We start from the raw sequence: 25,435 nt of genomic DNA, 5'->3' as shown, positions 1-25,435 counted from the left end.
CCGTGCTGCTTCGAGGTAGAGAGCCAGGCTGGCCTGGTGAGTGGGTCCAGCTCCACAGTATTCTGAAGAGTGGACATGACAGGGACAGGAAAGAGACTGGCCGTTGCAGCTGGGTGGGAAGGGGGGTGGCGGGGGGGGGGTGTGCCGCAGGGCATTTTTAGGGCAATAAAATAATTCTGTATGACACTAAAACCATGGGTAAGTTATATCATCCATTTGGCCAAATTCAGACCTGAGCCACACAAGTGAACCCTGATGTGACCTGTGACCCTGAGTTTATGACCACGTATGAGTCCTGGATTGTCAGTTGCCTCTGCGCCACCCCCCACTCAAGATGTGAATGAATGGTGGCCCCAGCTGATGGGCAACGTGGGGACTCTGCACTTTCTGCTTGCATTGTCTGTGAGCCTAAAACTACTTTTTAAAAACGAAGTCTATTATTAAAATTTAAAAATAAATCAGTGCAGTAAATAAGGCCTTTAAGCATAAAGATCGTGGATATCCTAGTATGCTTTGCAAGGTTAGCTACCGTAGAGTCAAACAACTGTCAATAGGCTTTTTATTTTTCATGCTGGGACTGAACCCAGGGGGGCTTTACCACTGAGTTATATCCCCAACCCTTTTTAAATTTTTATTTATTTTTATTTTATTATTTTGTTGAGCCAGGGCCTCACTAAGTTGCTGAGGCTGGCCTTGAATTTGATTTAGAAACTAAGTTTCCCAGACAGGCCTTGGCCTAGAACTTGCAATCCCCCTGACTCAGCCTACAGAGCTGCTGTGACTACAGGTGCACATCACTATGGTGAATATTTTTTAATTTATTTTTTTAAGAAAGAGGAAGAGAATTTTTTTTAATATTTATTTTTTAGTTTTCGGCGGACACAATATCTTTGTATGTGGTGCTGAGGATCGAACCCGGGCCACACGCATGCCAGGCGAACGCGCCACTGGTTGAGCCACCAGCCCCTGGTGAATATTTTTTAAAAGAAGATAAAGCAAAGTTATATTTTCAGAAACATGAAAAAATTCATTTCAGCTGTGCTTGGTGGCCCACGCCTGTAAATCTCAATAACTTGGAAGACTGAGGCAGGAGGATCACAAGTTCTAGGCCACCCTGGGCAATTTAGTGAGACCCTGTCCCAAGAAAAAAAGTAGTAGAGCACTTGTCTAGCACGTCCAAGGCCCTGGGTTAACTCTCCATTGTGCAAAAATAAATAATTTCATAATAATATATTACAATAAAGAAGCTGTAGTCTACCCACTTGGTTGAACTGTATTTCTACTTATTTTAGTAATAAGTAAACATTTTCAAGCAGAATTTTATGTTGGAGGTGCTTTGGATTTCTGAGAACAAAGTTATTAGCTATCTGATTCAATTTTTTTTTTACTAAATATTTTTAGTTGTAGATGGGCATAATACCTGTATTTTATTTTTTTATTTTTATGTGGTGCTGAGGATCAAACCCAGCGCCTCACTCCTGCCAGCCAAGCGCTCTACCGCTGAACCACAGCCCCAGCCTGAATCTTTCTTGAAGCAAAACTTGAGTTTTACTATTGTTTTGATTGCTGTTAGTAGTACCATTTACTGTGATGATTATAAGGTATCCTCTTCTATTGTTAGAATTTGTTTCCTTTACCTGGAATAAATGTAGGTTTGAAATAACGCAAATTTGCACTTCCTAGAGGACGTGGAAAAATGTAATAATTTTGTTTCAATATTTTGTAAGTTAATGACTACCATAGATGGGAGACATTTTACATTTCAAGTTTTCCATCTAGTAATGCGACTCCTGTCCTTAGGGTTGGCTCCCTCCTCTCCATATTAGAATTCCAAACGCAGCACACCTGTTCAACCTGGAATGATCAGTAGTAGGTTTTCTACTTTGGGGACCACCAAAAAATACCACCACCACCCGCCCAACAAAACAAAGCCAACCTGATGAGCCTTTCCTCCTAGCAGCTCCTTCTGCACACGCTCTCTGGCCGTGCTTCTGTGCCACGGAGGCTGAGATGGTGGACTTCAGGACAAGCTGTTCTCATGTTCCAGTTCTGCCCCTTGCACCTTGCCCGGGGGCCTGGCGTCCAAAACCCGACACAGTTCTGACCACGCCGTAGGAGGGTTATGGAGGCAGAAAGACACCTGGTTGTTGAGAACTGAGTACAACGTGGGCAACCAACAGAGGAAGCCAGGAGCAGGGCCGTCTGGTCAGACAGTCTAAAGATGAAGGCCTGCAGCTCCGGCTTCAAGTCTCATCTCTTTTTCAGTTAATAGCCATGTGACACCCAGTGAGTCCTTGGCCTTTCTATGTCTCATTTTACTCTCACAAATAAGGGGATATTAACAGTGTCTGCCTCACAGGGTGCTGGGAGCAGAGCCTCTAGAAGGGGTAGCTGTTATTATCTTCCATGAATTGGGTAGTCTACAGTTAAGAGAATGGGAGCCCAGGGCGGACATTGTTTCAAAGATCTCACCAAATCTGTTTTCCCACTGTGCTGGGGATTGAACCCAGGGATGCTCCACCACTAAGCTAGACTCCCGATCCTTCTTATGTTTTATTTTGAGACTTGCTAAGTCATTGAAGCTGGCCTCTAACTTGTGATCCTCCTGCCTCAGCCTCCCGAGTAGCTGGAATTACAGGTATGCACCACTGCACCAACTACCAAATCTTGCCTTGTATTCGTGAAATAGGAAAAAGACTGACCCAGATGTATATTGAGACAAAATAAGATATATTCGAATTAGACCATTAGCAAGCCTTCCCTGGAGCAAGGAGATCATCTGAGTTGCAGCTCTGTGGCCCAGCAGAATGCCTTGCACTTGCACAATGCTGAGGAACTCCTGAAACATGGGCACTTCCTTCTCGATTGGAGGTTTCTGTGGTCCTGTCAAAAATCCCTGGACGTGGGAATTAGTTCCTTGACTCCGGCTCCAGCCGTGACCACTGTGGGATTCCTACTGGCTCCAGTCGAGGCCCCTGTGGAGACGTCTCACGGTTGGCGGCCCTGGTGGGTGTGAATCATCGGCCTGTGTTCTGATGATGCCGCGAGGTTTACTGTGTCGGTAATGATGTGACTGCCGACTTGGTGCCAGGCGTCTAGTTTTGATTTTTCCCGGGGCGGGGGCTGGAACCAGGGCCCTGTGCCTGCCGGGCAGGTGCTGTGCCACCGAGCTCCACGCCCAGCCCCTCGGCGCCAGTTCCAAGCACTTCACACGTATGAACGCGTTTTATGTCCCAAACAACTCTAGCATTTGGTACTGTTGGTCTTTTTTTTTTTCCATTACCTTATTTTTGCTTTCCAGATCTCCCATGAGAGCCCATCTCTCTTGCAAAACCTGGTGGAGCCTTAATTAGAAGAGTCTGGAAATGTAGTTCATAGTCTTCAGCCCTTACCACCAAGTGGAACTCAGGAGGGCTGGGCAGCGGACCAAGTCCACAAAACCAGTGCAAATTTAGTGTCGCAGAGTATTTCAGGTGGCTTCCCATGGGCTCCATGTTCCTTTCAATGGCCTTGTGTGACCGGGGCCATCTTCCTGGCCTCTCCTAATACTCTGACTTTGGGCATGTGTGGGGACTGAACCCAGGGCCTCAGGCACTAAGCAAACTCTCTACCACTGAGCCACATCCCCAGCCTGTTTTATTTTTAGATTTTGAGATGAGAGCCCTCCAGGTTGCCGAGGGCTGGCCTTGAGCTTTGGACCCTCCCGCCTCAGCCTTAGGGTTAGGGGTAGGGTTAGGGGTAGGGGTAGGGGTAGGGGTAGGGTTAGGGGTAGGGGTAGGGGTAGGGTTAGGGTTAGGGTTAGGGTTAGGGTTAGCTGAGATTACAGGCACACGCCGTCACACCCGTCTTCTTCTTTCCTTTTTAAAAACTGTGGTAAAATCTAGATAACACGAAATTTGCCAGTTTTACCTTTTATTCCCCGAATTGCTGGACCTCAAGCCCAGGGTCTATGTCATGCATCCCAAACTCGTGCTCTACCACAAATGTACACTTCCAGCACCAGAACCGTCTTCACGTGCACAGAGCAGCGGCACTGAGTACAGAGGGACTTCCCTCCACCGGTTAGCTGGGAACAGTGAGCCTGGGACACAGGCAGTGTGACTTCAGGGTGTCAGCTGCAGGACCTACCGAGCTCGCCCAGCCCCGCCGTGGGACTAGCAGCGTGTGGCCTTAGTTCACCTGTTTGGACTCATTTTTAAAACATAGTATTCCTGTGTTGGTGACATCAGCATGTGCAGGGGGAAATCTGTAACAGAGGCGCTTTCAGCATTGAGGTAAGATGAAATCAGAAATGATTTACAACTACTGGGAAATGAAGCCGAGCCTGGTGAGCTGTCTTTGAACTCTGTTAATGTTTAAAACCTGAAGAGCTCTCCATCAGGGACAGAGGAGCCGCCCATGTAGAAGTGATGAGAGGAACACACTTGGGCTGGGATTGCCGGCTCATGAGCAGCTAGGGAAGGCGGCCACCAGCTAGAGATCTTCTGGAGACGTCTCTGCTCTGGGACTTGGCCAGCTTCTACTTCACGGTGATTGAAGATTAGAAAGGAGATCACCCTCTTCTGTATGGAGGGTGCTCTCCATCTTGCATTTTAACAGCTCCCTGAGAGCCAGCCCCTGGCACACACTGCCCCCAAGCCCGGACGGTGGACCGTGTATGTGAACCACACTGACACTGGCCCCGGGCCACACAGTCACCAGTGAGATGGTCCATCGACCTGCTCATCATCCAGCAAGTGGATACCACGGACACCTGGCAGCGAGCGCCAGCTTCCCTGCCCGCAGGATGCAGCGAGTTAGGCCTGGTCCAGGAGGCAGCCACGTTAGGAGCACATGGCTCTTAAGTACCCAGAAGTTGGTACCCAGGGAGAGAATCCTTCCATGTTCAGTGACACGACAATAGAGACATTTTTCCTTTCAGTAAAAACCTCAAACTTGAATAAACTGGCAACATTTGTGCTATTTATCAGGAATTATTGTCTAGACAGAAATGGTGGTCAAGTCAGGGTAGATGTTATTTCCATAACAGATTTGGGTTTTTTTGAGGGGGGTATGGGGATTGAGCCCAAGGGTGCTCTACTGCCGAGCCATATCCCTAGCTCTTTATATTTATCTTGAGACAGGGCCCGATAAATTGTCCAGGCTGGCCTCGAACTCCTGCCTCAGCCTCCAGAGAAGCTGGGGTGACAGGTGTGGCACTGTGCTCGGCACACAGTAGACCTTTCCTTATATCATTTCCTTGGGTGTCTTTAAAGTAATCAGTCATGACTTGGGTTAATATTGTGCTAAATTCATGGTCACCTACAGTGGTTTGCTTTTGTTTTGTTTGTCCTCGAGCATGCTGGGCAAGGACTCTATATCCCCAGCCCTGCAAAAAATGCTTGTTGAAGACATTTGGAACACACAGAGAAGGACAAGACGAGATGGGGACCCTCACAGTCCTAGCCCTCTAGGGTCACCAAACATCGATTTGTCTGTGTGTCAAAAGTTGCTTTTCTAAGTCTTTTCACAGAATACAGAGAACAAATGGCTTATAAACAACGGGCCTTTGTTTCTCCGGCAGGTTTGGTGTCTGGTGAGGGACACTTGTTGGTCCGGGGAAGGGGGCTCGGGGGCCTTTGCTATGGGGGCTAATGCCATTCAGGAGGCTCTACCCTCCTGACCCACTCCCCTCCCCAAAGCCCACTCCAGATCCCACCTGCTGGGGTTAGGTTTGAACCTGCGACTCAGGGAGGATGTGAACATTCAGTCCTTAGCAGTCACACATAAAAATTCAAAACTAGGAAAAATGCTCAAAATGTGGCCCAGCTACTTACCTTAACATGAAGAGATTATGCAAAACAGCGAGATTGGTTTCGAGAGGAAATTCCAAAGGCTGATGACCGTGTCTGAAAAGGTCGATTTTATAGATGAGCAAAGAAATGCTCAACCGAGCAATTTTCACTCCAGATTAGTGCAGGGGCTTTTTGGGTGGGTAGTTTTCCTGTTTTGCAGACGGTAGTGTTCGATGGTGGACCCGCCTTCTCTAAAAAGACCTGGGCAGGAGGGGAGCTGGATACCCATGGGGAGGCCGCTGGCCTCTGTCCTCGTAGGACAAGTTTTGATAACTGGTTGTTATAGGAATCGAGGGGCTATGAAATGTCCACATTTAGGGAGAACACTGTTGTTCTCATGGGAAAGCGAACAAATCCATTCTAAACTCCTCTTTCTGAGATTTCTTCATAGCTTTGTACCATAAAGACCTACGAGTACACCAACTCCAAGAGAAGGCAGAATTTGTATCTTCTGGTTGCTGGGGTCCTCAGTTCCTAGAGCAGTGCTAGCACACAGTAGGTGTTCAGTGAAATATTTAGTTGGATGAGGGGATGGGTGGTTGTTTAGGTCATGGAGTAGAAAGAGCACTTGTTGCTCACTGTGACTAACCTCCATGATCATTTTGTTTGGTGCACACCAACTCAGGAGGCTGAGGCAGGAGGATTAAAGGTTCGGGGCCAGCCTCAGTAACTTGACAAGACCCTGTCTCAAAATACAATATAAAAAGGGGCCGGATGTGGCTCAGTGATAGAGCACCCCTGGGTTAATCCCTAGGGCTCCTCCCAACAACAACACAAATGCCCCCCACCCGGCCCAGTGTGAAATCTTTTCTGCAATCAATAATCAGTCCATACTTGGGTACTAAGCAATGCCCATTTTCTGAATTAGGTTTTATATATATATATATATATATATACACGTGGGGACAGAAAAGGAAGTACATCAATCAAGGAAGAAGTAGTAGTTCGATACTTCATGGGATGGATCGTCCTATGGATTGAAGTGCTCTCTCGTAGATGTCTTCTCTTGGTCTTTATCTCTGGTTGGCAGAGGCTCAGGTGACTTAAGTGCCTCTTATCCTGAACATCTTGCCATCAGCCCGTCCTGAGTCAACAATGAAATAATCATGGAGCCTTAAAAACCGGCTGCAAAAATGTGCCTGTGGATGGACGAGGACAGAAATAGCCACGGGCCCCAGGCTGGAGCCCCTCCCGAGGCTCCCCTCTGATCACAGCCCCCCCCCTCCCATCCTTGTCCTCTTGTCCTGGGCTGGGGTGGAATGGGGCCTCCCTGGCAAGTGCTCTCCCTGAGCCACGCCCCAGCCCCTCTTTTTTCTTACTTTTTCAGCCCTAGTGAAATTTCAGTAAAAAAATGCACCGTTTTTCCCATTTGGGGGACGTGATGCCAACAGAATGGACGGGCAGCTAGCGGCCTCCCGTCTTCCGCTGCCGGCCCACCAAGAGGCTGCGGAGCCGGGGATCACTTGCCCCGATGCTCAGGGCTGTCTGGGTTCCATCCCCAGCGCTGCCCTGCTTCTCTCTTGGGTGGCCTTTCTGTCCCTCCTGCCCTCAGGGAGGGAACCCGCCCACCCCCCATGCTCCTGCGCGGCAGGTGCTCGCCCCTGAGCTGCACCCGAGCTCTCTGTGTTCTGTTCCGAGATGGCATCTTGCTCAGGTTCCCACCCTGGCCTTGAACTTGCCATCCTGCCGCCTCGGCCTCCTGAGTCACTGGGATTACAGGCACGGGTCACCACACCTGGCAGGAATTTTTTTTATTTGCAATAGATGGACCGTGGGCTTGCATGAATACTGTCACACGGCTCCCCTCCCAGTGTTCACCCGATGAATGACTCTGAAGCCCAGCCTCTGTGTCTGCTTGTTCCTTCTTCCTGTCCAGCCTGCTCTCTCGTCTTAATTCCCCTTCAGAGAATTTCAACAGGAAGACATTGGTCATTTTTGGAATGCAGAACTAGAGTAAATCATAGTTCATACTATTGTGCTTGATAACCAGACCCCACGTGTGTGTGCATGGGCCACTGGTTTATTTTAAGAACCCAACGGCAGAAAGACTGTTTCCCCATTTTTCGGGTGAGAAGACTGAGGCTTCTGCCCAAGCCCCAAGGCCTTATGTTGCACCCTCTTCTTGGGAATGTTGGGGAGATGGGATTCGGGGCTTCTGATGGGCTGGACTGTTGGGCTTAGGGGGAGAAAATGACCGTCAACGAGACGATGGTTTCATACTGTGAAACAACAAGAACACAGACAAAGAGATGACACACCAGACCTCTTCAGAGTCCTTGATCATTTCTCTAAACTTCATTAAATAATCTTAGAGCACAGCCTGGGGCTGGGGGCATAGCCCAGTGGGACCGGCCCTGGCTTCCACCCCCAACACCAAGAGTATTTTTTTTTAAGACATGATTATTTATTTCATCTTAAAAATGTTTACTTTTTAGGTTTAAGTGGACACAATATTTTCATTTTACATTGATGTGGTGCTGAGGATTGAACCCAGGGCCTCACCCGTGCTCGGCGAGCGCTCTACCGCTGAGCACCACCCCTGACCCTCAAAAGTATTTTTTTAAATTAAAAGAAAGAAAAATTTTTTAAGTTCCAAAGAAGTCTTAGGAAAGCGGGTGGCCGAGCCGGCGAGCACTGCTCCGCAGTCCTGGGGGTCCTGGCTGTGACCTTGAGGCCAGTACATCTGTCCCCGCCTGCTGCCCCCCCATCCCCACCTGCCCCACCTGTCCCCTCCCACTGCTCTTCCCCTTTATCTGGACACAGGGCACCTCCGTTCCTTGGGCTTGAGCCCCCCACCTCCGTCCCCCTTTCCCTCCGTGTTGCTGGGTGGCTTTTACCTCCCGTCCTCCTCTGCATAGACTCACTTCCTGGAAGGAGGCTTCTCCGATCCCCTGTCTAGCTGGGCTCCAGCAAGCTTTTGTTTAAACCCTTGAAGCCTCGACTGCTGCCCATGGCCCCTGGTCGTTGTAAGAATGGTGGAGACAGAGGTGTTCGGGTCACAACCGAGATCCACTGGAAAGTGGCTTGAACAACCAGGTGTCGTGAGTGTTTGGGGAGCCCAGGGGCGGAGGGTTGGGCTGGTGTCACAGTTGAGTAATAACATCATGGAAAAGTTGGGGCTTTCCATGCTCCGGCTCTGCCATCCCCAGCCCATGAGGATGCTTCCCCCTTGAGGTTACAGGACGGTTCAGAAATTCCAGGCAGCCACGTCCAGTAAACAAGAGGAAGCTTAGCCAGGCAGGGCGGTGCATGTCTGTGATTCCAGCAAACTCAGGAGGCTGAGGTAGGAGGATCACAAGATGGAGGCCAGCCTCAGCAACTTAGCCAGACCCTGTCTCAAAGTAAAAAAAAATTATAAAAAAGTAGCTCAGTGGTAGAGCACCTTTGAGTTCAATCCCCACTATCAACAAAAATGTAAAAACAAACAAACAAACAAAAGGAGAGACTTACTAGAGAGGAAAACCTCACCTCAGTATTAGCCCAGTAGACATCCCCTGCCTCTGGTCAGCCAGGCTAATGTCACGTGTCCATGTCCTCCCTGCAATAGAGATGGAAAAGTGACCTCGTAATCAGACAGGTGCTCTGTGTAGGGAGGACAGGGTGGCCGCTGGGTGGCCGCCCTGCAGTGTCTGTCCCAAGGGATGTCTTCCAGAACCAGCGGCACAGGCTCATCTGACCAAGAGCTTGAGCCAGCGGGGGACACCCACGGGTACCTCGTTTTCTGCAAGTGTTCCTTGGGCCCCCTTCTGTCTCCTTCTCTGCGCCCCCCAGCCCACCACGGGACACACATGGCTTCCTAGCAGTCCTCACCCCTTAGCTGTGGCAGGCTGTCCCTGTGTGATCCCAGGTCCTTGGCGGAGATGGCCAACTGGGCAGTGGCATGGAGACTCTTCTGTCACCTGTGTCCTTGCTTAACTTATTCAAAACTGGAAGCTCAGGGCCAGGGGAGAGCTGGTGGCACAGCACGTCCCTACCCGTGGAAAGCCCTGGGTTCTGCCCCCGCCCTGCAGACAGACACACTGAGACACCAGAACCCCGCCACTGGCCAGCGTTTGGTGGAAGTCCTTTTCTTCCGTGTCAACAAGGCTGAACATTTTTTGCCCTGAAGTATTTCTCCCCCTTCCCCCTCCACCTGGAGATATGATAGGGTTTAGAAGAAAGTCGGGACTGAAATCTGGCTTGGCCTTGGCCTTGGCCTTACCATTCACCCTGTGCCCGGCCTCTCCTCCAGCCTTCGGATCCCTTGGTATTTGACGTGTTCCCCTTCTCTTCCTCCCTGGGATCATCTTGAATTTGTGTGGGGGGGCTGGGGGGGAGAACCTCCTACAGCCAGCCGAGCGGGTGCTCAGTTCTCAGGCCATGGGGAGGGGGGCTGGGCCAGCTCCGGAAAGAGACTGTCCTGTTTGGATGCCTCGCGGTCCAGCCTCCGCATGGGAACAGGAAGTGAGCAAGTAGACACCCCACTTCCAGGTCCCCGCCAGCCGCCAGGGGTACTGAACGTCTGTGCTACAGATGTGCATCTTACTTACGGTCACGACTTGATGAAGCCCTCTTGTGATCTGCCCCAGTGAAAGTTAGGTCTTTAAACTATTATAAAGAGCAAGGTTTTGCTTTCTGTGCCTCCTTCCTTTTGTCAGACTCCATAGACAGCAGCAAGTGAGACTCATCTTTCTGAGACGAGTTTTATAGCCTCATGATCCTTAATACATTTCCTCTTCTATTTAAGACATTTGACAATGTCTATCTGGAGGAGTGACCTTTTAAACAGACTAATAAAAACTGCCCTAGTAGAAAGCAGTTTGGAGCCAGGGATGTGACTTGTTGGTAGAGAGCCTCGCAGGCAGGAAGCGCTGGGTCCCATCCCCAGCAAACATCCCCCCCTCCAATAGGGTTTTTGTTTTTTTTTTTAATGAAAAAAGAAAAGAAAGTGCTCTAAAAAAAGTTGTGTGGGTTGGTTGGTTTGTTTGTTTGAAGCCAGGTGTGGCGATGCACCCTATAATCCCGGTTACTCAGGAGGCTGAGGCAGGAGGATCACAGGCCAGCCTCAGCAACTTAGCAAGACTGTCTCAAAATAAAAAATAAAAAAGGGCTGGGAGTGTGTCTCAGTGGTTCAGTGCCCTACATTTGTAATGATAAAGAAATGACGTCCCCCTTCCTGCCCTGAAGATGGGATTCCTTCCTATCTCTTTCACCAGCGTGTGCAGCGGTCTCAGCTGTTTGTTTTTGTTTGTTGTTTTTGTTGTATCCAGAGGAACAGGTTGGGGACTGGAGGTCACGGGGCATTCAGAGAACACTGAAATAGACCCCAGGTGTGTTGCTGCTTCTTAAAGCACCATGTCCCACTGGGGCTCCCCGGCTCTCCTGGCTGGCACCCCGCCAGCTATTCAGGTCCCCCGCTGGGTCTCTGGCTGGGTCTCCTCCTGCAGCCACCTCCCGCTCCTGCCTCAGGCTCCTCCCTGCGAACTTCCTTCACTGCACTCTAACCCCAGCCTCCTGTTCCCTCTCCACGGTATGATTATTGTGATAAAAATACAAAAATGCACTTCCATGCCCGTCTGTCTCTACACATTCTTTCTGTTTGCTTCTGGTCTTGTTCTTCTGTTCCCATCGCCGGAAAGAAGTGGGGACACAGAGTAACTCCTTCCTATTTTCCTTTCCACAGCAGAAACCTGGCTCGTGGCTAGTGGTAACAAAGAAACCTAAATGCGAAATTGTTTACCACAGTCCTAGAGCTTCGTTGTGGAGTCCCTTCCCAGCTAGAATCTGACACATTAGCTTGAGTGTCTGGCCACAGCCAGCGACAGCCTTCTGTTTTCTTCCCTTCTGTTTTTTTCCCTCTTGGCAGCGCTGGGGATCCCTCCCAGGGCCTTGTGCATGCTAACAATTGCAAAAAAAAAAAAAAACTTAATTTTTTTTAAATCAGTTACTCTTGGGTTAACCTATGTCTTCTGCCATTTTTGCCTCAAAGGTGGAGGAAGCTAATGCCTGTCACGTCATCCAAGGGACCCCAGAGTATCCTAAAATAGAAGTCCAGGTAGCCCACCCAGTCAGAGTGCAACCAGAAATGTGGAGGGGGTGCTTCCTTCAGGGAGTGAGTCGCTGCTGGGGAGGATGTGCTTGTGGGGAAACTGGCCTCGGGGTCCCCGTCCTCGACTCTGGGCTGCACATGCAGAGGTGACTTTAGCCTCAGAGCTCCTCTGCAGGTTGGCTCCTCCCAGGGACTTTGGATTAATGTTGGCTGAGTACACTTCACAATTATAGGCAGTACCGTATTAGCTTTGTTTTGTTTTTAGGGGGCTGTGCATTGAACCCTGGGCCTCACCCTGGGTGTCAGCGAGTGCTCCACCCCTGAGCTACACCCTGGAGCAGGGTGCAGGGGTGCAGTGGCGCACGCCTATAAACCAGGCACTTGGGAGGCTGAGGCAGGAGGATTGCAAGTTCAAGGCCAGCCCTGGTGACCTAGCCAGACCCTGTTCGTTCTGCCTAAAAAAATTGACATATACTTTGAAGAAAAACTTCCTTGTGAATGACTTGGGTCTCCACATCTCAAAAAGATACGACTTCTCTGAATGCAGTTTCCTTGTCAACTGTTTTGCATAGTTTGAGAAAAAAAAAATCAAACCTAGTGATCAAGAGTCCTCATCATCTACTGACCCAGAGAGACCAACTTTAGTACTGCCGATGGGGTGTGAAGACAGAATCCATTTTCATTAAACTTCATGATTCTGTAAGAATTCTTTAAGACCCCATGACCCAAACCAACGGTGTGATCTGCACCTTCTATGATTCCATCCTTAGTCTGTGAAGGAGCCTCACCCCGGCCCTGTACCTAGAGCCAGACTTGAAAGTCGGCTGAATCCAGCAGTGGACACAATCGCTGCTTCTTCCTGGGTCTTTTTTGAGTATCCAGCCTCTCCTAGCGGAACGCTCCTGGCACAGATCTTTGGTGGGTTTGAGTTGAAGAACAAGGTGACCTGGAGGTCAAGCATGAGGTCCAGAGAAGGCTTTAGAGAGGTTTTGGAAGGGCACCATCAGGTTGTTACCAGGAACTTGGAAACATCCATTGGCAGTCCTCCTGAGGCTTTTAGGATTAATGGTTGAGAGTGGGCAGGCACGGTGTGTGTGTATAAATCAAGCCTTCTGTTCCATTAGGTATCAGAGGGCTTAATCTTAGACTTTGGAAATGGGCAACTTTTAAGCACAAGTTTTAGGAGTGCACGTCACATGGCAGTGGTTCTCCAGGTGTGGTCGCTGGGCCTCTGGAGGCTCCTGAAGCCCTCCCAGGGAGTCCGCGGGTCAGAGCTGTTTTCGTGGCCATCTGTCTTTTCCACTTGGTTGACCCTTGCACTGAGGGCGGGGAGCGAGGGTGGGTGAGACCGGGGGCCTTTGCGTGGCTGGAGGCTGCAGCTGTGGATGATACGGTGGCTCCTGCAGGCCTCACCAGGAGCTGGTAGCATTTTTCAGTTTTATTTTAAAATGCCTTTGATAGAGCCAAGCAGAGTGGCCCATGGGACTGTGGTCCCAGCTACTGGGGAGTCTGCAGCAGAAGGATGGCTTGAACCCCAGAGTTCAAGGCCAGTCTAGGCAACATTGCAAGGACCCCATCTCAAAAAAAATTTTTTTAAAGTCATCGATAAAACAGTGATTATTAATTTTATTTTTCCCCAGACTTGAATATAACATCTCTAACAATATGTGTGAGACGGTTTGGAAATATGCATAAAGCACTTTATGCATGCCAGAGCGCCCACCTGAATGAGCATAAATTAGAATTTGGGGAAATTTTGTGTTTGCACTGTGAGTGTAACAGCTTCCAAATGTTTAGACTCAGGAAAGATGAGACAGTGATGTAAACACATATGATTTTTTTTCTTGGTATTTTGTAATGAAACATGTCGAGACTTAGGAGGTCTGCATGCATCAGTGGGATAGATTTCCTAGATGACCCATCAATAGCGCTGTGCAATCTCAGGTAAAGATCTGCTCAGAGTGCAGGGTGGGCGGCGGACCTGACTGCCAGGGAGCAGGAAGAGCACCTTCAGGTTCCATCTCCTCCCGCAACTCAGCTTCCAGGTGGAACAACAGAGAAAACCTGCAATTATCTAAAAAGGGTCTTTGAAATTGGCCTCTGTTTTCAACTACCTGACTGTGTGGAGCCGGATGTTTCCATATACTTCAACCTAAGTAAGGAACCATTAGATTAATGCAGAAGCATCGGTGAGGACCAGCTGCCTCCTACTGAGCCAGGCATAAAGATATCCGCAACATGAACACGGTCGCTTTCCCACGATTTGTGTGTGTGTGTGTGTGTGTGTGTGTATTTTAAATACAGTTCTTCATTTTTTGAATTTTTGTACTTTATTTATGTATTTATGCTGGGGGATGAACCCAAGGGTGCTCTTCTACGGAGCTTCATCCACGGCGCTTTTTATTTTGAGACAAGGCCTCGCTAAGTTGCTGAGCGTCTTGCTGATGGCCAAGGCAGGCCTGGAACGTGTGATCCTCCTGCCTCAGCCCCCTCCCCCCTCTCTGGGATTACAGGTGTGGACCACCTTGCCCAGCTTGAAAGTATAGTTTTAAAAAAATTAAAAATAAAATTTACACCATTTACTTAGCATGTGATGGATTTATTACTATACAGATGAATTAACAGATTTTTAAAATCTTTAATTTCTGATAGGATAAATATCAATGAGTATAATTCAAATGAAAGCTCTTCCGAGCCTTCGATGACTTTTAAGAAGGCAGACCAAGATGGGGCACGGTGGCACACACTTGTAATCCCAGCAATTCTGGAGGCTGAGGAAGGAGGACTGCAGGTTCAAAGCCAGCCTCAGGAACTTAGTGAGATCTTGTCTCAGAATTAAAGTCAAAAGGACTTTGGGGTAGAGTAGAGCACCCTGGGTTCAATCCCTAGCACCAAAAGAAAAAAGCGAGGGGCTCTGGAGCTGCTGCCGCAGGGTGGGCACCATCCCCAAAGTGTCAAAGGCACTTTTTAAAGGCCCATTGGTACTAGTTGCTCACAAGGAGTCTTTTAAAGATTTGGAACTTTTTTCCATGAAGTTTCCCACATTTGGGATAAGAATGTAAGTGGGTTGATTAGTTTTTCATCTGTTACGAATTTTCTTTCAGCTGCTGTTAAAATGTCCACGCTGCGCGTCCCTGAGTCGGTACCAGCAGGGCGTGGCGCCGCAGAGCTGTGCTGACCCAGCATAACAGGAGCTCGGCGGTGGCCGCGGGCCCTCACTTACTATTGAGGGTTTTTATTATTCAGATCTTCTGTCTCATTTGGACCCGTCCTTTGGTGTAGCGTGCAGCGTGGCCTGGAATACTGATGACTTGGTTGAGAACACTGCTGGCCTGCGGTCAGTCATCTTGGAGTGGACGCAGTTCCAACAGCAGAGGGCTTTGTTGTTGTCGGGTTTGCTTTTAGGGCTTGGGCGTCCAAGCTCTTGTCGCCGTATCACATACACCTGTATGTGGTCAGGGAGAACGCGTCTGGAGGTGACCAGGGCAGGAGGGACATCCAGGAGCAGAGGCGCTCACAAGCCTTCGCAGGGTCACGGGTCCCTGCGACGATCGCCCGGAGGTGAGGGGCGATGGCCGAGAGCAGACTCTCGCGCAGAGGCCTGGGTCTTGGTTCTGAAGTCGATAGGACAGCTCTGCACCCGAGGAGGAAGGGGCCGGAGCGCAGCCTCGCTGTGGAGAAGCCCCACTCCCCGTGGCTGGGAATGATTTGTGGCCATTACTTGAGCCGTTTGTGTATTTGTTCTCTCAAGTAGTTTAAAGAGACCCACGGCCTTGTTTACACTGTTCATTTGCTCAACAAGGCTTGTCTTAGAGATAACATAAATAAATAATCTTTCCTGAGCAGCGTTTCTTGAACCGGAATCTAGGTGGCTGTGGAATGTATCATAGAGGACCGAGAATCACTGAGAACTTTGTCCCCCTCCAGGGGGGACTCTACCACTGACTGTATCCCCAGCCCTTTTATATTTATTTTTATGATGATGATGATGATTTTTTTTGTGGTGCATCGGATCAAACCCAGGCTTCAGGCAAGCCAGGCAAATGCTCTACCACTGAGCCCCAGCCCCAGCCCCAGCCCTTTTTTAAAATTTTGAGACAGGGTCTTGCTTAGTTACCGGGACTGGTGGTACTTGCAGTTCTCCTGCCTCAGCCTCCGAGCTGTTGGAATTGTAGGTGTGGATCACCACTCCCAGCTTGGGTTTTTTTTTTCTTTTTTCCTTTTAATTATTTTTTTAATCATTATTTTTTTTAGTTGTCAATGGATCTTTACTTCATCTATTTATATGCGGTGCTGAGAATCGAACCCAGGGCCTCACACATGCTAGGCAAGTGCTCTGCCACCAAGCTACAGCCCCTCTTTTAATTATTTTTTATTTTGAGACAGGGCCTTGCTAAGTTGCTGAGGCTGGTCTCACACTTAGGATCCTCCTGCCTCAGCCTCCAGTCCCTGGGATTACAGCCATGCACCACCACGCCCAGCTCGTCAGTCATTTCAGGCATTTTACAGTGACTATTTCCCATCAGGGAAGCATTTTAGTGAGGTGAGGCCTCCAGTCACGAGGTGATGCTCCTGCAGCTGTTCTGTGGGCCGAGGCCAGAGCTGGATCGAGGAAAGCATTTCTTCTCAAAAGATGTCTCAAGTTTGGGAGGCAGTGGCTTTGCTTTTGCCTCCTGTCCTCTCCTCTCCCACCCCAGTTTGAATCACGGAAAATCCATTCATTTCACACTGTGCACAGCCTTGAATGGAAACTGGAGTCCAGAAGCCCAACAGTGGGCCTGAGGTCGGGGCTGGAGGTGGGAAGCACCCTGCAGGGCCGCGCAGCGCCAGGCTGCCGAGGGCTGTTCTGGGGCTGGGGGGCATCTCTGGGGCCTGCCTGGCCTGTGCGAGGCCCTGGGGTCCATGCCAGCACCACCAGAAAGCAAACAACCACCAAAATACCCTGCACTGTATATTGAAAATGTACAAAGGCTGGGTCCTGTGTGCAGTGTCCCTGGCGTTGACTGTGGTGATGGTTTCATGTGTGCTCACCTCCAGATGCTTCGAGGGCGTTGAGCTGAACACAGTAAACACGCACAGGACCTTGGTCTATTGCCCAGGCTGGTTTCCTGGGCACAAATGGCCCTCCTGCCTCGGCCTCCTGAGTGCTGGAACTGCAGGTGGGCACCTAACTTTTTAACGTAGTCATACCTCAGTAAAGTGGCCTGGAGGAACCCTCTTCCCTGTGACGTGCTGATGGTCCCCTCTGGCCCCTTCCCGGGCCGGGCTCTGCTGACCCTGCGCGGAGCTGCCTCCTCTCTGGCATTCTGGCCCCTGGCCGTGGCTTCAGATCCGCGCCTCCCGGCCTCTCCTTGGGCTCCAAGTGGAGCTGCTCCCCCGCCCTGTCCCCAGACGTGCCAGTCCCTTGCTCCACGCGGCAAAGCTCATTTAATTCCACCCTGAAATGCAGGTCCCCCGTGTCTGGACCAAACTAATCGCAGAAAACAGAAGCGGAGTCACCTGGCCTCTCCCCGTCACGTGCCCCCTGCTCCCTCACCTGGTCATTCACTGACACTGGTGGACTCCATTTGTTCAGCGTCTCCAAAACCCTTCCTTGTGCACCTGCGTCCCCTGCTCTGGACTGCGAGGGCAGTCTCTTGGTGATTGGAAACCTCCCCGTGGTCAGGCCACCCCCTTGGAAGTCCTGCTCCGGCCTGCTGGAGAGTCGGAGCTCCTCAGGTCTGCCGCGGAGGCCTAGGGTGGCCTGGCCCTGGGCAGTCTCTCATCTTGCCCCAGCACCACCCATCCCCTATGCCTCACTCACCCTCCCTGGGGACCCTGGGGACAAGCCACCTAAGCCATGCACATGCCTCTGCACATGGCAGACCTGCTCCCGGAGCAGGAACTCCAGGCGCTCTGCAAGGTGGAGCACATCTGTTCCTTTGGGTTCCAAGCACAGTCCCTGGCACACAGTGTGTCTGCATAAATAAAGTCCATGAGATATGGTATTTCTTTGAAGAAAGTGGACTTTTATAACTCCCACTTCCTCACTCCAAACTCCATCAGCTTTTTGGAATGACGACCCAGATGTCCCAGTTAAAGTGTTCCTATAGAGACTGTGCCTGTGGGTGTCACCTGTCAGTAGTCTGGCATCTGAGAGAGACAGGTCCCTTTGCATCAGTGACATCCAAAAAGCATGTTTCTGAAACATGAATGAATCCGCCAGAGCTCAGTACTCCAGGCAGTTTTCAAGCCAAATTTGGTAATGTTGATTTAAAACTGTCCAACCAAAAGGCATCCAAGAAGGATCATGGAAACTCTGAGTGGAAACTGCTTCCTGTGTGGCAAAGCACTATTAAGAGGATTGTCCATTGAAATTATGTCCATCACAGAGGAAGACTGTGAACTCTCTCTCCTTTCTTAAACAGGATCAGTTTGACAACTTAGAAAAACACACACAGTGGGGAATCGACGTTCTTGAGAAATACATCAAGTTTGTAAAGGAAAGAACTGAGATCGAGCTCAGCTATGCAAAGCAACTCAGGTAAGGGTTATTTGGTGAACTGCAAACGAATGTTACGTTAATTTATATTTGCACCTTATAGTGTAAATGTATAATCCTTTAAATATTCTTTCCCTTTTATGTTATGTAATATTTCAATAGGAGCAGTTTTTAATACACAAAACAATTTTCATAGACAGTAAAAATAAACTATTGCTTTTAGGCTCAAGATTGTGTGTGTGTGTGTGTGTGTGTGTGTGTGTGTGTGTGTGTGGTGCTGGGCATGGAACCCAGGGCTTCAGGCATGCTAAGCAAGAGCTCTACCACTGAGCTAAATCCCAAGCACTTAAATTTTTAATGATGAGATGATCCAATAAATTGGTTTTTATATAAAATATTTAAAATTTATTGGTGGAATCGATCTTGAACTTGAAGTAGCATGTAAAATCTTTAATGTGTGGTTGAGCTGACTTACGCATGGTGTTTAAAGACTTATTAAAGAGTAGATGGAGGTGTTGAAGATCTAGATGATTTTTGGTTTGGAAATATTTATTTATTTATTTATTTATTTTTAGAGAGAGAGAATTTTAATATTTTATTTCTTAGTTTTTCGGCAGATACAACATCTTTGTTTGTATGTGGTGCTGAGGATCAAACCCGGGCCGCGCGCATGCTAGACGGGCGCGCTACCGCTTGAGCCACATCCCCAGCCCCTGGAAATATTTAGTTTTCAAGCAAAGAATATCTGCATGAGAGATGTGTCCTGTTGTTCGCTGCTAGGGTCCTTGTGCTTTAAATAAGCATCTAAGAGATATGCATGGAATGGTTTTTCTTTTTGAGATACAGATTTTATTTCCTGGGGTGTATATGCAGAGGTGGGATTGCTGGATCCTAAGGTAGCTGTATTCTTAATATTTTGAGGAACCTCCCTATTGTTGTTTGCACTTTCTGACGAGAGCTATTCTCACGGATGGAGTGGTCACCTCCCGGGGTTGTGGTTTGTGTTTCCCTAATGGTAGAGATGTTGTGCACCTTTTCACATAACTGTTGGCTACTTGTATGTCTTTGAAACGATGTCTGTTCAAGACGTTTGCCCATTTTAAAGTCGGATTATTTGTACGTTTACTATTGAGTCATGTGAGTCCTTGTATACTTAGTTTCAGGTCTGATATCTTTGATCCATTTTGAATGGGGTTTGGTACGTAGTGTGTGAGGTAAGCATTGCTTCGTGCTTCTGTGGGTGGATATCCATTTTCCCCATATCATTTATTGATGCGACTATCCTTTTCCCATTGTGTGTTCTTGGAACGCTTGTCTAAGATCAGCTCTGTAGATCTCTGGGTCCTGTGGAATGTTTTACTGCATGGTAAGTCTTGTTCCCATCAAATAACTAAAGTGTAGGACTCAACAGGGCTCCAGCCCTGAGCCACCTCCCCAGCCCTTTTCTATTTTGAGACAAGAGTCTAAGTTGCTGAGGCTGGCTTTGAACTTGTGATCCTCCTGCCTCAGCCCCCTGACACTCTGGGATTACAGGTGCACACCACTTTGCCCACTGGTCCCAAGATTTAAATAACAATGTTCGTTTCATTACATCTCTGAGAAACATCAAAATCTGTGCTTTTGGGGAATAAATTGGTCAAAAAGATTCCGTGTAAGAGAAGAGGCTGCGGGAGCCTCGTGGGGCTGGTGGCTGCTGTGGCCCCGTGACCCTGCTGGACTCCTCACTTCCCGCCCTCCCACGGGCTTCCCATGCTTGGCAGCCTCCTTTCCCAGCCTCCCGCCTGCCTCCTACTTCACAGAAACAGTGAAGGCAACCCGGAGAAGGCATGGACTCACTCTGACCACCCCACCCACCTGCCAGCTCCCACAGCTCCCTGGACACACCCGTCGCAGGCCCTCCTCTGGGCACCCATCTCGGCCCCTCTCGCCCACCACCAGTTCTCTCCTCTCTTCAGAATCCCCCGGGCGCGCCCCCCATTGTCAAGGAAAAGCAGAGCCTCCCTGGGCTCAGCACCCCCCACCCCCGCCACCACCCTTCTTTGCTCCCCTCTGCCACGGGTTTCTCCAGCACCTGGGTGGCCCCTCCACCGACTTCAAACCCCAGCCCCGTCCTGTCTCTGGATGGCCCGTCCTCATCCTTCTCCACCCTTTGGCAGCTTTGACGGCAGTGAGCACCCTCCCCCGAGTTCTCCAGGCCCCCCCTGGCCGGGTCCTGTCCCTCCTTGCTGAGCGCAGCAGTGACTCACAGATGTGTGTCTCCTAGCGGACCTCTCTCCCCATCTCCAGAAGCAGCTGCTCCCCACCTCTGTTGGGGTGTCCAAAAATAACTGCCCGGGGGCTGCCTGGAAGGGATTCCCGCCCCAGGGGCTCGCTGTCGCCTGTGGCGGCCCTTGGGGCAGCTGTGCCCTTCCTGGCCCGGGGAGAACCCCAGAGCCGTCTCCCACACTGCCCACAAGCCATCCGAGGCCCCTGCGACCCTGACCACTTCTCACCTCCGCTGCCCACCCCGGGGCCCAGGTGGCCATCACCTCCTGCCTGGGTTGCAGGGTCTTCCCGTGCCCCAACTGGACCCCACCCCGTTGGCGGCCTGTTTTCTACAAAGCCGTCGATCCCAGCCCCCTCCGTTGAGGACTGCAGCAGCCTCCGCGTCTGGCAGAGTCGTATCCTCAGGACTGTCCTGAAGTCCTTCCAGGACCTGTCCTGCAAACCCACAGGCAGCGGCCCGACCCCCTCCATCTCCTCCGGCTCCAGGTCTCTGCCGCCGCTCGCAGAGGCTCCCAGCTTCCTGGGCAGCAGCCTGCTCCCGCCCCAGGGCTGGCCCGACCCTTCCTAAAGATGTCACCTGAGCCACCTTCCCCAGGCCCTGAGTGACCGCTCCTTCACCTCCTCCAGGTCACTGTGGCAGTCCGCCTTCGACCCTCCGCCCCGTGCTCTGCCCTACTTCAGTTCGTCCGTGATTACTTTCCAACACTGTCAACTTTCTTTGTTCTTTTTTTTTTTTTCATGAGAATCGAACTGAGAATGGAACCCAGGGCCTCATGCGTGCCAGGCAAGCGCTCCACCCCAGCCACAGCCCAGCTCTTAATGATGTTTTTCATATTTATTTATTTGTTTGTTTGTTTTTTAGTTGTAGTGGACACAGTACCTTTTATTTTTATTTATTTATTTATTTTTATGAGGTGCTGAGGATGGAACCCAGGGCCTTGCAGGTGCTAGGTGAGCGCTCCACCGCTGAGCCCCAGCCCCGGCCCCTCCAGCTGTTTATTTTTAAATTGACAAAAGTCTGCCGGTGTCTGGCGAGCGACCTGAAGTTTTGGTGTCTGTTGCGGTGTCAGAGTTAAATCAGGCTCATACAGACCTTAGCTCACCCCTTTGTGTGTGGTGAGAACCCTAAGACCCACTCAGCAATTTTCAAGTAGACTCTCCGTTGTCACTAACTGTGGTCACACGCTGTGCAGAGGTCTCTTGAACCGAAAAGTTGTGTAGTTTGACGGACTCCTCCCCAGCGTCCCCTGGCCTCCTCCCCAGCGTCCCCTGGACCCCTCCCCAGGGTCCCGTGGGTATCTAGTGCATACATCTGTGTTTGCTGGCTCCTACTTTCCTCCTGCCTGGAGCAAGCCCCAGGGCTCTTGGAGCAGGGTTGGCTGGTGAGCCTTCTCGTGTGGTGCAGGGCCTGACACAGAGAGCAAATGTTCATAGCAAGGGGGAAGCCGCAGGGCACAGGGTGGAGGTACCTGTCACCACCTGGTCATCAGGCCCAGGAGCCGGTGGGGCTTGGAGCACAAAAGGTGTGACCTCTGAGGAGGCACCAGCAGCTGCAGTCCCTGGGGACGCTCAGGAAGGAGTGCTGCGCCTGGGAGTCACCTTCACAGGATTCAGTGGAGCTGGGCAGGTGGAGCTCGCCCGCAATCCCAGAGACTCAGGAGGCTGAGGCAGGAGGATCGCTGGATCAAAGCCAGCCTCAGCAGCTTAGTGAGGCCCTGAGCAACTTAGCAAGACCCTGTCTCTAAATAAAAACATTTTAAAAAAGGACTGGGGAGCGGCTGAGGCTGGGGCTCAGAGGTACAGCGCTCGCCTAGCATGCATGGGGCACTGGGTTCTCGATCCTGGACATGACATGAAAATAAAATAAAGGTATTGTGTCCACCTACAACTAAAAAGTAAATGGTTTTTTTGTTTGCTCGTTTGTTTTTTTTTAAAGGGCTGGGGATGTGGCTCAGTGGTTAAGTTAAGCTCCCTGGGTTCAATCCCAGGGGGTGGGGTGAAGAATCAAATGTAAAGATTTGTCATCCCAGATAAGTAAAACCAGTGATGTGACGGAGGGTGACGGGGACGGGTGGCACACGGAGGAGCCACTGCGTCAGGACTGAAGGACTAGAGGGAGCCGGGCACAGGAGGGGCAGGCACTCCTCCAGGTGGAGGGAGAGCAGGTGCCAAGGCCCCGAGGTCAGAACATGTTCAAGGAACAGAAAAGCCAGCACCGCTGGAGTTTTGGTGACAGATACTTTCTTGAAATATCAATATGTCAAAAAATGAATGTGACTTTGGGCGGGGGGCTCCGTCATTAAACAATTTTTTTCTGCATCAGAGGGGGAAACGTCCACTTATATTCATGTATTGTTTTGCAGTACCATGGAGCGGCAGCCCCAGCCCTTTTTATTATTTTATTTTGAGACAGGGTCTTAACATAACTTTGTTTTCCTTTGACAGTGTCTTGTTACATTGCCCAGGCTGATCTCAAATCCCTAGGCTCAAGCGATCCTCCTGCCTCAACGTCCCCCAGTGTCTGTCTCTCTCTCTCTTTTTTTTTTTTTTTTTAGTGGTACTAGAATTTACCCCAAGGGTGTTCTAGCACTGAGCTCCATCCCTAGTCATCTTTTTTTTTCCTTTTAAGATAAGGTCTTGTTAAGTTGCTGAGGTTGGCCTCAAACTTGTGATCCTCCTGCCTCAGCCTCCGGAGTTGCTGGGACAGCAGGCATGTACCACTGTGTACTCTTTAAAGCCCCTTGTTCTAGTGAAGCCCTAAACAGTATTAAAGACCCACTGTGGGTGACTGTTCCATTAAGACCATTCCGTTTTCACAAACGAGTATCACTTTGACGTTGTTTGCATTTCAAGTAGCGTTCAAATGCTTCTTAAAAGCACGGATAATAATATGCTCTTGAAATGCCAGCAGAAGCCTAAAAGCTAAAGGGATCTAGAAATGAACTTGGGTTGGACCCAATAATATCCCTCCCAAGGCTATCTCTCCCACTAAAAGAAAAGAAAAAAGAAAAGAAAGATCCATCTTATTTGTAGTATTTGAAAAACAAAAAGGTAAATAAAAAAAGAGACCCCCCCAGATCATCCTTGAATGTAGGGGTCTGCCTGAGGAGCCTGGGCGCTCCCGCACTCAGGCGCCGTCTAGGGGACTGATGATGGGGAAGAGGAGCACACACATCACACACACTCTTCACCAGGGGCCGGATGCAGACCTGGGTGATCCCAAAGACCGCGAGGTTCTTCTTAGAATGAGATCCTTGGGCCCCGTCCCAGACCCTCTGAAACAGAAGGTCCCGGGTGGGGCCAGGAATGTTTCTGTTTTGTTTTATTTTTTTCCTCCCTTTTGTTTATGTTTTAAAAGCTCACCACAAAATTTCTGGATAAAGATGGCAAAAGAGGGCCCGGGCCGGGGCTCAGTGGCAGAGCACGTGCCTGGCGTGTGTGAGGCCCTGGGTTCGAATCTCAGCACCACATGTAAATAGATGAATAGAATAAAGGTCCATCGACATCTAAACACATATTTAAAAAAAAAAAAAAATGGCAAAAGACATCCGATCAGAAGATGGTGTGTCCCAACAAGAAGAGGCGAAAAGAGAAGCCAGGAGAGTCTCAGCCGCAGAAAATCAAGCAAATGAAGAAAGTCGCTTAGGCAGGGAGCCCGGGAGAGGGACAGGAGGTGCTGGGGCAGCCAGAGAGGACGCCCACCCCACCCTCAGCCACAGGAAGGGAGTCGAGTCCTGAATCAGTTCAGACAGAAGCCACCGAGGGCCACACTCAGGAAATGGTGGCAGGAAGACTCCCGAGGCAGACATCAGCGTCCACCCTCCGGCCTCTCCATGCCCCACGTCCAGGCTGAACGCCCCGGAATCACCCGAACTAGGACGTCCACGGCCCCGAAACTCCTTTGCCTAGTGGGGTCACCACCAAGGGGCCTGCGAGGGGTTCCAGAGACGGAGGCCCGGAGGCTGGGCCAGGGCCTGTCCACCCCTCCCTGACCGCCTGTCCCCAGCTCCCAGCACACAGAGCCCAGGGCCCTCGGCCTTGGGGGGACCTCGGGAAGGAGCCACGGCCCAGAGCAGGGAGAGGAAGCGCGGGGCACCCACAGGCACCGTCACCAAACGGGGTGCCTCTGTGACACCCTCACCAGCCAGACCTCCTCACCCACCTCAGGCATCGGGGGTCACCGTGTGGGCTTCACAGGGGACGCACAGGGAGCCACCTGCCGGCTCCTACACTGTCAGGGTCTGTCCAGGTGGGACTCGGGAATCCCGCGGCCCGGTCAGACACGGCAAGGCCACTCAGCAAGGCCACTCGGCCCGCCACAGGGGACAGAAAGGAAGGAGTGGAGGCCGCAAAGCCAGCCGGGAAGAAAGCACGAGAGTAAGCAGAGCCAGGCCTGGGGGTGCTCTGCACAGTGACGGGGGCAGCACGGAGCCCCCCCACGGGAGAGACCCAAAGGGGACCGAGGACCCCGACATCCCACTGTGGAACTCACACATAAAGCAGTTGTCACCGAGTTAGGTGAGGGACAGGCTCAAGGGGACCGTGGTGTGAACACAACTGACAAAACCAGGAACAGAAGAGACCTGCAGGAGGGGACTCTGAGGAAGGTGTCACCTGCAGCTCTCCCGTCTGCCACCAGCAGCCGGACAGGAAGGCGGTCAGCCCTGACAAGGAAGTTCCCTGGAGCCAGCGCAGACGGGGGCCGCCGAGAGCCGGCAGGAAGCCGTCACCAGGGGATGGGCGAGGACAGTGCTGCACTGGGTTTTTCCACCAAGGGCCAAGGAAGCAACACTGTTGGGACAGGAAAAGCACCCCCAGACACCCGCC

The 25,435-nt window shown here is 50.7% G+C and overlaps 1 protein-coding gene across 20 annotated transcripts in view; it reads left to right on the top strand.

Moving 5' to 3' along the window:
• The window catches only part of Fnbp1 (formin binding protein 1), a 102,888-nt gene that overhangs the window by 21,731 nt on the left and 55,722 nt on the right, over positions 1–25,435 (top strand). For 19 of the 20 annotated variants that reach the window (XM_078048463.1, XM_013356675.4, XM_078048478.1 and 16 more), the window contains exon 2: positions 18,270–18,385. The exons of the other annotated variant lie outside the window; for it this stretch is intronic. In XM_078048463.1, the coding sequence (XP_077904589.1) occupies positions 18,270–18,385 (116 nt within the window). The remainder of the gene's footprint in view (positions 1–18,269; positions 18,386–25,435) is intronic. 20 annotated transcript variants of the gene reach the window in all.

Source organism: Ictidomys tridecemlineatus, chromosome 4 (assembly GCF_052094955.1).
Source record: "Ictidomys tridecemlineatus isolate mIctTri1 chromosome 4, mIctTri1.hap1, whole genome shotgun sequence".
Classification (NCBI taxonomy): domain Eukaryota; kingdom Metazoa; phylum Chordata; class Mammalia; order Rodentia; family Sciuridae; genus Ictidomys; species Ictidomys tridecemlineatus.
The sequence above is the reverse complement of the archived record's forward strand: the minus strand, read 5'-3'. Positions and strand labels throughout refer to the sequence as shown.